This window comes from Onychostruthus taczanowskii, unplaced genomic scaffold, assembly GCF_017590055.1.
Source record: "Onychostruthus taczanowskii isolate IOZ18803 unplaced genomic scaffold, ASM1759005v1 scaffold43, whole genome shotgun sequence".
Lineage (NCBI taxonomy): Eukaryota > Metazoa > Chordata > Aves > Passeriformes > Passeridae > Onychostruthus > Onychostruthus taczanowskii.
This window is the reverse complement of record NW_024501792.1, coordinates 909,228-922,293: the sequence shown is the minus strand read 5'-3', so window position 1 is coordinate 922,293 and position 13,066 is coordinate 909,228. Positions and strand designations below refer to the sequence as shown.

The following is a 13,066-nucleotide window of genomic DNA, read 5'->3' as shown; positions in this document are numbered from 1 at the left end:
CCAGGCGGGGCTGGCGGAGGGCAGCGGGGCGGCTCTGCCCGTGGGTGACCTCCGCCGTGTCCCCGGTGCTGGTGCCCGGCGGAGCGCCGCGGTGCCCCGGGGCGCTGCGCGGTGCCGCTGCCGGGGGGCACCGAGGGGCGCTTAAAGCCCGACTTTTAGGGAGGGAAACCTGGAGCTCGGTGTCCGGCGGCAGCGGCGGCTGATGAGTTGTGCCGGAGGGGAATGACCGGGTCGGGGGAGGAGAAGGGGCCGGGGCTGTGGAGCTCCGGGCGCGTCCGAGGCAGCGGGAGCTCGGAGGCGCTTTCCCCGCTCTGCGGTGCCGTGGGTTATGGACCGCGGGGTGAACCGGGGCTCGGTGGTGATTTCTGCCCGTGCCAGGGAAAAGCAGGTTCCTCCGGCCGTGGGGCAGGTGAGGAACCAGTTCCGTGGGGCTCCTGCAGAAGAGGAAGCGGCTCTCGGTGCCGTGGTGTTTGTGCTGGGGAGCCACGCATCAAGAGTTTCTTATCAGTTCCTTATCAGAGGCGAGAGGGGGAAGTGGCTCCTGCTGCCAGCCCAGCTCGGTGTTTCCTGGCCCGGGGCTGGCACCCAGCAGGCAGGGCAGGGCTGGGATCGATCCCTGCCCAGCCTGGGTGTGCCTCCCGTTCCGAACCGCTGGGATGGAGCCGCCGCGGCTGGGGTTTCCCAGGAATGGGATCTGCCATGCAGCGCGTTGGTGGCAAGCCCCCTCGGGCTCTGTGGGACCTTCAGGTGGCCCTGGCCACCGTGTCCCTCAGCAGGAGGGGTTCTCTCTCACCGGTTTCTCGTCTGCTGTTGCAGCCCGCCTGTCTGATGCCGCATTGGAGGCGGGGAGCGCCGCTATGGAGCGCGGGGATGGAGGCCACGCTCTGCATCCACACGTGCCTTTGGCTGAGCGCCTCCTGGATCCCCCTGGCCTCGCCGGCCGGCCCGGCCTGCGGCGGGCAGCGCGCTCCGGACACTGAGGGCAGCCACGGGAGGCTGACCTGGGCGGTCAGCTTGGATGCACCCGAGGAGGAGCTGGAGCAGCGGGCAGAGGAGCTGGCGCGGACTGCGGGGCTGGTGAACATGGGCCGTGTCGGGGAGCTCAGGGGCCATTACCTCTTTGCCTACCAGCCCGACGGCCACGCGGCCGCCGAACACGAAGCCGTGAGGAGATCCGTGGACACTTTGTTTGCACAGCACGACAGCGTGCGGTGGCACTCGGAACAGAAGCTTCTGAAGCGCTCCAAGCGCAGCCTGCACTTTAACGATCCCAAATACCCCCAGCAGTGGCATCTGGTGAGTGGTTTCCCGGCTCCTGCTGTGCTCACAGGGCTGCCTGTGTGGGCACGGGCGAGCTGTCATGCAGGAGGCACAGCAGCCTCTTTCTGTTCTTCGGTGAGGAGGGAGCTCGCTGAGAGCTCGCCCTGCCTGCCACGTGCTCGCTGCGATAACGGGAGGAAGCAGCTGGTTGTGCACTGGGGTGGGCAGAGGGCTTTGGCTGGAGCACGCTGTGCCCTCCACGTCATGGCTCCAGCAACTGTTGCTCGTTGTCAGCCTCAATTAATCCCCCCTGACTGTCCTGTGGGTCCTTCCCGTGCTGGCCCCAGCCCCACACGTCATGTCCAGTGCACCCAGGAGGTCCCCTCGGAGCTGACCATGTCCCCTCGCTGTCCTTTCTGGTGCTTAGAACAACCGCAAGAGCCCCGGGAAGGACATCAACGTCACGGGCGTGTGGGAGCGGAACGTGACGGGGCGCGGGGTGACGGTGGTGGTGGTGGACGACGGCGTGGAGCACACCATCAAGGACATCCAGCCAAACTATGTGAGTGCCTGTGCAGGCTGGAGGCCGGGCAGTGTGACAGGAGCATGTGAGAGCTCAGAGTCCAGCCCGCCCCGTCACCTTGCCTCGGCCAGGGTGGAAAGTGCCAGCAGCAAACCTTTCCTGGGAGGTTCTGCACCCAGGGTTTTGGGGTTACCTGCCTTTGTGCAACCCGTGGGAGGCAGCTGGCATCCCTCTGAGCCGCAGCAGTGCCTGGAGCTGCCTTGGTTGCTCCCTTCCCCACAGCGGCAGATAGCAGTGTTGAGCAGCAGCCTCCGAGTTCCCGTGGTGTCCAGCCTGTGTTTCAGCCCGTGTTCCCTTCTCTTAACTCCTGCTTTTCCCAAACTGAGGAGCGCAGAGCCCCATTCCTGACCGTGGGTGTGTTTCCAGAGCCCAGAAGGCAGCTATGACCTGAACTCCAACGACCCTGACCCTATGCCTCACCCCGACGAGGAGAACGGGAACCACCACGGGACCCGCTGCGCCGGGGAGATCGCGGCTGTGCCCAACAACAGCTTCTGCACGGTGGGAGTCGCCTACGGCAGCCGCATCGCGGGTAGGTCAGCAGCCAGGCAGCCCCAGCCTGCCTCCCCTCTCAGCCGAGTCACCTCTGCCGTGCTCGGGCTCGTTGGGCTGCTGCAGGGAGGGCCTGGTGCCTGCCGGAGCTCCTCTCCAGAGGAGCCGGCTCCTGGCAGCTTTTCCAGAGTGTTCCTGGCCTGCCTGGCTGCCAGGCTTTTGGCAGAGCGGCTGTGCCGTGCTGGCTGAGCCAGGCAGTTGTGCCACGACACGCCCGGGCTGGGGCAGCAGATCCTGGCCAGCCCCTCTCACTGCCCTGGCCCCTGGTCTCAGCTTTGCCCTGTGGCATGGACAAGGGTGAAGAGGCAGTGCTGTGTCTCTCCCCTGCAAGGCCAGGGAACGTGTGCCGTGCCCCAGCTGCCTGCAGAGCTCCTGAGCTGCTCTGCAGAGGGAGGCGAGGTCTCTGTGCCCTGCAGGATGTGTCCCTGGCAGGGCAGGGGACAGCCATGCTGGGACACCACTCTGTCCATACCTGGTCACACCGGGGTGCCAGGGGTGGTCAGGGCTTGCCCAGGGGGCAGCAGGCAGAGGCTCCCAGCTGGCAGAAGCAGGGATGAGCTCATCATGTCCCCACAGCTCAGGGAACAGGAGGGTTTGCCCCGGATCCAGCAGGACCTGGCACTGCCTCAGCCTCCAAAGCTGGGCTGGCCTTGCAGAGTGAGCACAGCGGGGCAGCCTCGAGCCAGGAGTTCATTTGCAGCCCGTGTTCCTCACATTCCTTGTCCTCTGTCCTGCAGGCATCCGCGTGCTGGACGGGCCCCTCACGGACAGCATGGAGGCCGTCGCCTTCAACAAGCACTATCAGATCAATGACATCTACAGCTGCAGGTGAGCCCCCAGGGGAGCCTGAGCTGCCTGCCAGCTGCCAGCCCTGCTCTGCCTGGGGACGGGGTCACAGCTCCTGGCTGAGTGCTCACACCAGCTCCCATCCTCCTGTGGCTGTGGTTAGCCTTGAGGCACCAAAATCCCGTTGCTGGAGACCTGTCCCAGGCTCTGCATAGGAGCTGCAGTTGTGAGGTGTCCCTCTGTGTGCTGCTGCAGCACGTCCCCTGGGCTGGCTGTGCTGGAGGGGGCACTGTGCTCCCCTCTGCGGTCAGGCAGCCCATGTGACAGGGACTGGAATGTGTGAGAAGCCGCTTGTTAAGTAAAAATCAAACATTTTGTCCGCTGGAATCTGACCCAGGGGCACAGAGCAGGCACGACAGCGCTGTCCCAGCATCGAGGGGCCATCCTGATGGGTGGGAAAGTGCAGTGCTCTGCGGTCCCAGTCGTGGTGCTGGGAGCAGCTGGGGGCTGCTGGGAGCTCGCTGTGGTGGCACAAAGAGCCGCCTGTGGCTCCTGGGGCTGTCACCTCACCGTGTCTCTCTCTGCAGCTGGGGTCCCGACGACGATGGGAAGACTGTGGATGGCCCCCACCAACTGGGAAAGGTAAAACCCAGCCCCGGGGGAGCCTCCAGGGCTTGTGGCTTCCTGCCTGCCCGTTCAGGCGGGGAGGGGCGTTGCTGTGACACTCTGCACGTCTGCGTGTGTCCCTCGGTGCCAGCAGAGGTTTCCCTGTCACCGTGCAGCTGGGAGGGCAGCGTGCAGGCAGGGCAGGGTGAGCTGTGCAAGGAGAGGCTGCTGCCAGCAGGGAAAGGCTCTTTCACAAGCTGTGGTGTGGTGCTGACAGCTGGTGCAGCCCATGGGGTGCTCTCTGCTCGGGAGGCCGAGCTTTCCCTGTGCCCAGGGTGGTTCCCGAGGCAGGGATGGTGCCTTTGGATACTGGGAGTGAATAAGGGGGGTGGGATTGCAGTGGGAGGAAGAGTCAGAGCTGAGGCTGCTCCTTCCCAGGCCATTAAGGTTTTCTCTGAGCTCCTGTGCTGCAGAAGTGCTGCAGAACACACCCAGCCTGCAAGGGGTCACCGAGGGGCCCCAAAACCAGCAGTGGGGTGTGGTTCTGCTCCAGTGCTCTTCTGCTGTGCTTTTCCAACCACAGCTCAGCAGTTCCTGCACCCTTCAGAGCAGCGCTGACAACCGAGCTGTTCGTTCACCATAACAAATGGTTTCCAGTTCTGCAAGTTAATTTATTCCCTTCCTGCCTGCAGAGACAGCTGGAACAAGCTGCAGGGCACAAAGCACAGGCAGAGCTCGCTGCGCCACAGCAGAATGGGCAGAATGTACCTTCATCTCCAGGGAGGGGGAGCAGGGTGGTCACTTCCAGTGGGGCTGTGTTCTTGCTCATCCATCAGACGTGTCCTTTCCCTGGGTGGGAGCAGTGTCTGGGAGAGGTGTCTGGGCTGAAATGTGTTCCAGGTGTGCCTCAGCCAAGGCAAAGCCCCAGTGTCTGTGGGGCTGGGCGCCCCGAGAGGGGCGGTGGGGAGCCCTGATGACACGTGCTGGGGTCAGTGTGGAGGAGCCCCCCTGCCCTGCCCTCCCCACAGGCTGCCCTGCAGCACGGGGTGATCGCGGGTCGCCGCGGCTTCGGGAGCATCTTCGTGGTGGCCAGCGGCAACGGGGGCCAGCACAGTGACAACTGCAACTACGATGGATACGCCAACTCCATCTACACTGTCACCATAGGTGAGCCTTCTGTCTCCTCCCTTCCCAGCCTGGAGCAGGGAGGTGATCCCAAAAGCACAGAGCCTGCCCGGCTGGGAGCTGGCTGGATGGTGGAATCTGTGGGAAATGTCTGGGAGCAAGCGTGGCAGTGTCTCAGGTGTGCTGGGCTTCAGCCCCCACACCTGCAGTTTGCTTCTGACCTACAGAGCAAGAGGAGGCCAGGGAAATTCCTGCCTGTGCCCAGGCCTCCCTCCCGGGCTGTGACAGGCTCTGCCATACCTGGAATGCTCTATGCCTCTACATTCCCATCATTTGTAGAGGAGAAATGTGTAACCCACGTTCTCCAGAGCAGAAGCTGCATGAGGGGCAGGAGATCTGTGTGATCTGAGCGCAGTGAGGGATTATTTACCCTGGCTGCCCTTCCTGTGGATCTTCCAGGTGGGCAAAACACAGGCTTGGTTCTGATTCCCCTGCCCTGCTCCCAGGCCCTGGAAGAGCACATCTGGCAGGAGAGGCTCTTAGGGGATCAACACCCCAAAACCCAGCTGTGGAAGCAGGGCAGGCCTCAGGCAGGGGGTGCCTCTCCTGTTTCCCCAGGAGCTGTGGATGAGACGGGCTCCATGCCCTTCTATGCTGAGGAGTGTGCCTCCATGCTGGCCGTGACCTTCAGCGGCGGGGACAAGATGATGAGGAGCATCGTGAGTACCTGTGTCCCCTGTCTGTGCCCTCCTGGCCACCCTGGGGACAGCCAGGACATCGCTCTGTCCCCTCTGATTCCCACCCAGCTCCTCTGTGAGCCATGGATGTGCCTTTTATCCAAGTACAGAGGGAGGGTCCTGTTTCTCAGCCCCCCTTGCTCTGCTCCCAAGGGCTGCTGGAGCATGGAGGGCAGGGAGAGCCTGGGGCTCTTTAAACCACTTGGCCCCAGCTTCTCCTCTCTTCTGGCACGTGGGCTCTCCCAGTCGAATTTTTAAGAATATTTTTATCAGCTTTTCCCTTCTTTTGCCAAAAAACGACTTCTTGTCAACAACACGTCCTTTCTGCCCGAGCCAAGCAGCCAGAGCTGTTTTCCCCCCTGCAGGCCTGACCCAGCCTGTCCCTCCCTTGGTGCCAGGCTGCCCCCACCCCAGTGGTGTGACCCCTTCCTGTCCTGTGGGGCCAGCAGGGACTGCAGAGCCCACCCACCCCAGGGCAGCCTGGGGGAAACATCGCTGGCTCCTGATATTTAGGGTTGGGTTGTCCATGTTTGGAGGGTCTCCCACCAGGACAGGACCTCCCAAAAGCCCTTTCCTGTGGCTCTGTGCCTGCCACAGAGCAGCTGAATCCAGGTTTGTCAAACAGGCTTCCCCACGTGCTGGGGGAACCTGGGGAACAGGGAGAGCCTGGGATCCTCAGGCACCTGGCTGGGACTCAGCAAGCTCCTCCTGCAGCCCAGAGCCAGGGCAGGGATCTGTGCCCAGCCAGGGCACGGCACAATCTGCCACAGGGACACCAAAACCCAGACCAGGGATGATCCTTGCTGTCAGAAATCCCTGCAGTGTCCCAGGCTGGTTTGGAAAGTGCTGACCCTGGGAAAAAAGGGAACCAGCGAGGGCTCTGCTGCATTCCTTCAGGAGCTCCAGGCTCATGGGTTGGTCTGGCTTCCCCCAGCTCGGTGTGAGTGCTTTGAGGGTCACAAATGCACATTCATTTTAAACACTGGCTTTATGGGACACTAACAGGGGAGCTTGCACTCCATGGGGCAGCCAGGGCGAGATCCACACATACTCTGGAAACATCCTGTACCACAGTGGCTCCTTCAGCAGCCCCTGCCTTGCTAAACCCCACAGAGCCCTTTTCAGGAGCACAGTCTGCCCCTGGGCACCCTGGAGCTCGTTGCAGTGGTGCCAGAGTTAACTCAGAGTTAACTTCCCTGCAGCCATCTGCTCCAACTTTTTCTTTCTTTTTTTTTTTTTTTTCCCTTTTACCAGACCATAAACTTTGTGTGGTTTCCTTAATGGGAAGAATTTAATACAGCTTCTGGCATTGGATGTGCTTCCTACTGAAAGTTTGTGCTCTCAGGGTGCTCTGTGGGACACTGTGAGTGTCCCAGCATGAGCTGGAGCCACTCACAGCTGGAAAAATAGGATGGATTGAAGCAAAAACACAAGAAACCCTTCAGATTTTGGGCTTTCTCCCCACGGGGAGCAGAGGGAGATGGATGCACTTGCTTTGCAGCGAGGTGACAACATTTGAGAGCTGCCTGATGCCTCTTCAGAGGCTGTGTGTGCTCTGCACAGTCCCCTGTGCCCCCCTGCAGTCTGCTTGTGACACTGAGCAGCAGTGACAGTGAGGAAGAGCCCACGCTGTGTCTGCCAGGAGTTTCCCACAGAGCTGCTTAGTGAGGGCTAGTTTCTCTCTCTCTCTCCAAAGGGAATTGTCTCCATGCATCGTTTCCCACCTGGATCACTGTCCCTGCACTGAGGCTGTCCCTTCCTGGCTGGCTGAGCAGGGACAATTGTGTCACAGCCTGAGCTCGGGCTGGCAAGGACGCAGCTCGGGGCCAGGAGCACAGCGACCCGTGCGGCCACCCCAGCCCAGCACAGTGACCTGAGACAGACCCGTGTCCCCTGTTCTCGGCAGGTGACAACAGACTGGGACTTGCAGAAGGGCACGGGCTGCACGGAGGGGCACACGGGGACCTCGGCCGCTGCCCCGCTGGCCGCGGGGATGATCGCGCTGATGCTGCAGGTGCGGCCGTGCCTCACCTGGCGGGACGTGCAGCACGTCATCGTCTTCACCGCCACCAAGGTGAGGGCCTGGCCCTCCTCCTCCTCCTCCCTCCCTCCTTCCCAGCGCTGCACACCAGGGCCCTGCTGTGCACATCCTTGTTTGTGTCTGCTGCCCCTCCGTAAATCTCTGCCTCGTCTGGCTCCCGGCACGGGGATTGTGCTCTCCCCTCACCCCGTGTTCCTTCCAGGAATGTGGCTCAGGCATTTTCCCCTGTCATGATAATAAATGGGTTATTTGCCTCAGGAATTCCTCCATCTGCCAGTGTAGGGGTCTTCCAGGAGCTCAGCAGGTTCCAGGGCTCAGCAGGTTCTGGGGCTCAGCAGGTTCTGGGGCTCAGCAGATTCCAGGGGCTCAGCAGGCCCCAGGGGTTCAGCAGGTTCCAGGAGCTCAGCAGGTTCTGGGGCTCAGCAGGTTCCAGAGCTCAACAGGCTCCAGGGGTTCAGCAGGTTCCAAGGGCTCAGCAGATTCTGGGGCTCAGCAGGTTCCAGGGGCTCAGCAGGTTCTGGGGCTCAGCAGGTTCTGGGGTTCAGCAGGTGGAGCTGGACCAGCCCAAGGGCTGACACCTCTGCAGTGTCACCTCATGGTCCAGGCAGTGGGAAACAGGAGCTCTGCCCTGCCCTGGCCTTTGCTGGGCTCTCCAGAGAACTGGGCTCCTGGGAACAGGCACAAGAGAGCAGGGCAGCAAACACAGCCCTGCCCTTCAGCCAGACAAGAGAGCAGGGCAGCAAACACAGCCAAAGCAGGAGTGGGAACTCACTGGAGGGATGGGGCTTCTTCCTCACCCCTCTGGGGAGCAGGAGTCTGTGTCCAGCTGATGCTGTGCTCTCTTTGGCATGGGACAGTGTTTTCCATAACTTCCAAGGCAATGTTGCCAGAGCAGTACCACCCAGTAAGTGATGGGACCCAGATCTGTCCTGCCCCAGCTCTTTGTGATTTAAAGAACTCCATTGCTTCTCTCCAAGGCTTCTGCCATGCCACAGGCAGTGGTTTGGGCAGCAGGGAGCAGCTGGGATGTTTCAGAGCAGAGGCATTTGTGCCCTTTCATGCTGCTCCATTTCCTTTCTGAGGAGCTGGGAAGCCGCTTTGTCCTGGGATTTGTTTCAAACAAAGATCAACCTGTTCCTTTCTAATAAGGCCATGTGGGTTTGCCTCCCCACCCCTGTGGGATGTGTCTGGGCCTCCTTCCCTGCAGGCCTGGGGGCTCAGGCTGCTGGTGTCCCCCAGGTGAGCAGAGCACCCTGTGTGTCTTTGCAGTACGAGGACCGTCACGCCAAGTGGGACACGAACCAGGCTGGCTTCAGCCACAGCCACCAGCATGGCTTCGGCCTGCTCAACGCCTGGAGGCTGGTGAACGCTGCCAAGGTAATTCCCTGCCCTCCCACACCTGCCCTGGGGCAGGCAGAGCAGCCCAGCCCAGCCCCGTGGCAGGGCCAGCTCCTGTCCCGGTGACACCGCTGCCGTTCGGCACTTTGGCCACCATCCTGCTGGCCCTGGCTCTGAGCTGCTTTGGCTATGAGGTCACGAGGCTCCCAGCAGTGCCTGAAAGCTGCCCCGAGCTGCTGCTCTCCAGCACTATATATAGCCATGGTGAGGGCCCTGATCCACAGCAAAGGGAGCAGCCCCAGCATCTTCCTCCCTGCACGGTGGCTGCAGGGAGGGTGTCCTGCCCCCAGAAACAGGCTGCTCTCAGCTGGCAGCTCCAGAGCAGTGGTGTGCTCACAGCAGGCAGAGGCATCCCCATCTCTTCCTCCTCTGTCACACAGAGCCTGGGGCACGTCCCTTTGGCACTTGGTCCCAGCTGTGTGTGGAGCTCTGTGCGGCTCTGCCAGGTCACTGCCGCAGCCAGCCGTGCCCCTGGGGTCACAGGGACCTCCAGGCTGCTCCATCTTCCTGAAGGCACTTGGGTTCTTGTGTTCCCTGTACCTGGGGTTGGAGTGGAACAGCCTCAGGACACCACTCAAAGCCACTGTGACAAACCCAGAGCTGGGGAGTCCCAAACCTTGATCAGCCCTTCTGGCTCCAGGCAGTGACCTTCCCTCCTTTCCTGGGCATGTGGGCACTGCTGCCATCCCTGGGGTGTCACAGCAGCCTGTGTGTCCCAGAGCACCATCGGGAGAGGCCCCTTGGCCTGGGCCCACCTCCAGCACAGGAGCAGCCTGTGGGAGATGGAGGGATGGGTGTGCAGGGAGGCTGCAGTCCATGCTGAACCATCTCTCCTTGCCCTGGCAGATCTGGGAGTCCGTGCCGTACCTGGCCTCGTACGTGAGCCCCGTGCTGAAGGAGGGCAGGAGCATCCCGTGGCTCCCTCAGGAGCTGGAGGTGGCCTGGAATGGTAAGAGCAGGTGTGCCAGGGAGAGCAGAGCCAGCCCTGCCAGGTGTGCCAGGGAGAGCAGAGCCAGCCCTGCCAGGTGTGCCAGGGAGAGCAGAGCAGGACCAGCCGTGCTGGCAGGGCAGGACCAGCCCTGGGCTGCAGGAGGCCAGGAAGGGGTTAAGTGCTGGGCTGCCTGGGCTTTTTCCGCTGCCCATCCCCAGGGGATCCCCTCCCCACGTCCCCATCCCGCCCTGATGTGTTTGGGGAGCTCAGGAGCAGGGCTGGGCTGGGCAGCGGCCAGAGCAGCTCCGCTGCCTTTGACCATTTTAGGAAATGCTGCAGCTCCCGACTTGGCCGGGCTGTGCCGAGCAGCAGAGGCTGCTCCGGGCTGCCAGGGGCAAGGAGAGCTCGGCCCAGCCCTGCCCGACCCCAGCAGGCTGCACACATGCCTCTGGGACGTGCCTGTCCTGGCATGTGCCCACGTCCCCCCTGGCAGGGGCTGGGAGCACCCACCCAGCTCTCCCCACAGCACAGGGGCTGTGGTCAGCATCCCTGGAGCTGGGAGAAGCTGGAGATGGGCTGGGCCAACCTGGACACCTGGCTTCTGCTCCCAGCCCCACGCAGGGCAGTTGGGAAGAGGCAGAGACAGCGTGTGTGTCCTGTGAAGTGGCACCACAGCCCGGGGGGGCTGGCTGGCAGTGGGGACTCCATCCCAAAGCCACCAGCCTTGACCAACCCCCCCCTTCCCTCTCCCAGTCACCCCTGCCGACCTGGAGCTGTCTGGCATGAGGACCCTGGAGCACGTGGCTGTCACTGTCACCATCACCCACCCTCGCCGTGGCAACCTGGAGATCCGGCTCTTCTGCCCCAGCGGGATGATGTCCCTGATCGGGACCACCCGGAGCATGGACTCGTGAGCACCGAGGGCCAGGGCAGGGCGCTGGGGCCGTGCCCGGCTCTGTGACCCCTCAGGGGTTGTTTCCTCTCCCCCCCTGGCAGGGACCCCAATGGCTTCTCTGACTGGACCTTCTCCACGGTGCGCTGCTGGGGCGAGGAGGCACAGGGCACCTACAGGCTGCTCCTCAGGGACATCGGTGAGTGCTGCCCTCAGGGGACCCTCAGCAGTGCTGGCAGCTCTGTGCCGTGTCCCAGGGAGCTGCCAGCTCATAGCCTGGTTGGCTCAGAGAGTTCCCCACTGGACCAGCCTGCTTCCCCCCCAGGAGACGACAGCCTGAGGCCTGGCACCTTGAAGCAGTGGCAGCTGACCCTGTACGGCTCCTCCTGGTCCCCAGCAGAGATGAAGGAGCGGCAGAGGTAGGACACCACGTCCCCAGCTTGGAGTGGGCCAGGAGAGGCAGGCTCAGGGGTTCATCCCTGCCTCTGAGCAGTGGCTGGCTTGGAGCCGTGTTGCTGCCAGGTTGGGCACGTGGCAGGTGGGGCTGGGGCTGCCCTCACACCTCACAGGGCAGCCGTGGGCTGCAGAACACAGCTCTGTGTGTGAAGGAGACACTGCAGACCCTTTGTGGGCGTTTTGGAGCCCCCCTGCCCACCCACGGGGGCCTCACGGGGTGTCTCTGTCCCCAGGCTGCTGGAGGAAGCCATGAGTGGGAGGTACCTGAGCAGTGACTTCTCCCTGCCCTGTCCCCCAGGGCTGGACATCCCCGAGGAGCAGCGTTACACCATCACAGCCAACACCCTCAAGGTGAGCCTGCCTGCAGGCTGGGAGCCCTGCGTGCCCCAGGATGAGCTGGAAGAGCAGGACCCTGCTCTGTGCCCTCTCTGCTGGGCAGTGGGCAGGGCCCTGAGGGGGTTGAGAGCTGTGCTTTTCAAGGGGTTTCCCTCTGCAGACCCTCCTGCTCTTGGGATGCTTTGCCGTGTTCTGGACTTTCTACTACATGCTGGAGGTTTGCCTGACGAGGAACGAGGTGGGGCTGGACCTGGCCTGCTCCAGCTCCAGCAGCTGCAGGTGGTACCAGCAGGGCAGGAAGCACCGAGCCCTGGAGAGCGACCTGGAGATGGAGTCGGTGCCACTGTACCAGGAGAAGGACGTGGAGGAGGCTGAGATGGAGTGTGAGCACCTGGAGCCTGCCCAGGACGGAGAGGAGGGGTCCTGGAGCCCCACCCACCCCAAACTTTCCAGCAATGGCAGAGCTGTGAGCTTCCAAGAGGCGGCCCCCACTGGGACGGGATTCCTGGGCCGGGAGGCACCGGCTGAGCTCCTCGGGGAGGACAGGGAGCACCAGCCCTGCTGACTGGGGCTGGGGCCCTCCCCTGGTACGACCTTGCTGGGCTCGGGCAGCACAGACTCGTTCCTGAGCCTGCACGGACCATTGCCACTGTGTCCTGCAGGAGGTGGTGTTGGAAGTGGCTTGGAAACGAGGAGAGAGGGCTGGTACTGGAAAGGGAGCTTCCCTTCCCTCCTCCTGGAAAACAAAGCGAGCCTTAAACCCTTTCCTGCTGGAGCCTGCCCTGCTGGACGCTCAGGGCACCGTAGTGAGCGGAGTGCCATTCCCACAGAGCCAAGACGTGTCCCTTTGTCCCTGATTTCTGCAGAGCGAGCCTGGAAAATGCAGCAAGGCCCCAGCAGCCGCCTCTGCAGGCAGGGACCCCACAGCACTGGCATTTTCCCGGGCTGGCAGCCGGCCCCTACCCACCGGTTATCCCAGTTTAGAAGCAGGGAGTTACTTCACTCATCTCCAACCAGCGCTTCTCCCTGCCCCCGTGCTCCAATCCTGCTGATTCCTCCTCTGCTGTGGGGTGGGGGAGGCAGGAGCCAGCCTGTCTGGGGACAGCATGGGGCTGTCCCTGTGTCACAGGGCACAGGAGCACCTCTGGTAGCAGGTAGGCCTGCTTTGGGCTGGGAAGGGGAGGCTGAGTTGCTCTGGCAGTGGCTCATCTCAGCAGGGTTGGCTCGTTCACATGTCTTTGGGTTTCCGTGGTTTATTTTTTTAAAGCCGGGGTTTGTTTTTTAATCAGCAAAGCCCTTTTGTGTAGCTTTCCAAATAAAGCCTGAAAAACCCTCCTCTCCCCCATCCATCACTCTTCTGCCC

The 13,066-nt window shown here is 62.5% G+C and overlaps 1 protein-coding gene across 2 annotated transcripts; it reads left to right on the top strand.

Annotated features, from left to right (window-relative positions):
- Positions 1 to 5: 5 nt before the first annotated feature.
- On the top strand, positions 6 to 13,038 carry PCSK7 (proprotein convertase subtilisin/kexin type 7). 2 transcript variants are annotated; one of them, XM_041413671.1, is made up of 15 exons: positions 6 to 1,296; positions 1,688 to 1,822; positions 2,210 to 2,375; positions 3,133 to 3,223; positions 3,769 to 3,823; positions 4,816 to 4,954; positions 5,531 to 5,631; positions 7,556 to 7,723; positions 8,960 to 9,067; positions 9,935 to 10,037; positions 10,773 to 10,929; positions 11,016 to 11,110; positions 11,237 to 11,330; positions 11,601 to 11,718; positions 11,864 to 13,038. In XM_041413671.1, exons 1-15 carry the CDS (start codon positions 223 to 225, stop codon positions 12,266 to 12,268), a joined length of 3,009 nt encoding a protein of 1,002 aa, XP_041269605.1. In that variant the 5' UTR covers positions 6 to 222; the 3' UTR covers positions 12,269 to 13,038. The 2 variants fall into 2 exon arrangements, with proteins under 2 accessions (XP_041269605.1, XP_041269606.1); XM_041413672.1 differs by having other exon boundaries at positions 7 to 1,296; positions 5,534 to 5,631.
- Positions 13,039 to 13,066: the final 28 nt, after the last annotated feature.

Bases quoted from the DNA above. Each gene is read 5' to 3' on its own strand.
- PCSK7 (XM_041413671.1), top strand. From the start codon at position 223: ATGACCGGGTCGGGGGAGGAGAAGGGGCCGGGGCTGTGGAGCTCCGGG. The intron at 7,724-8,959 runs GTGAGGGCCTGG...GTGTCTTTGCAG, and splicing joins TCGTCTTCACCGCCACCAAG to TACGAGGACCGTCACGCCAA. The intron at 10,038-10,772 runs GTAAGAGCAGGT...TCCCTCTCCCAG, and splicing joins GCTGGAGGTGGCCTGGAATG to TCACCCCTGCCGACCTGGAG.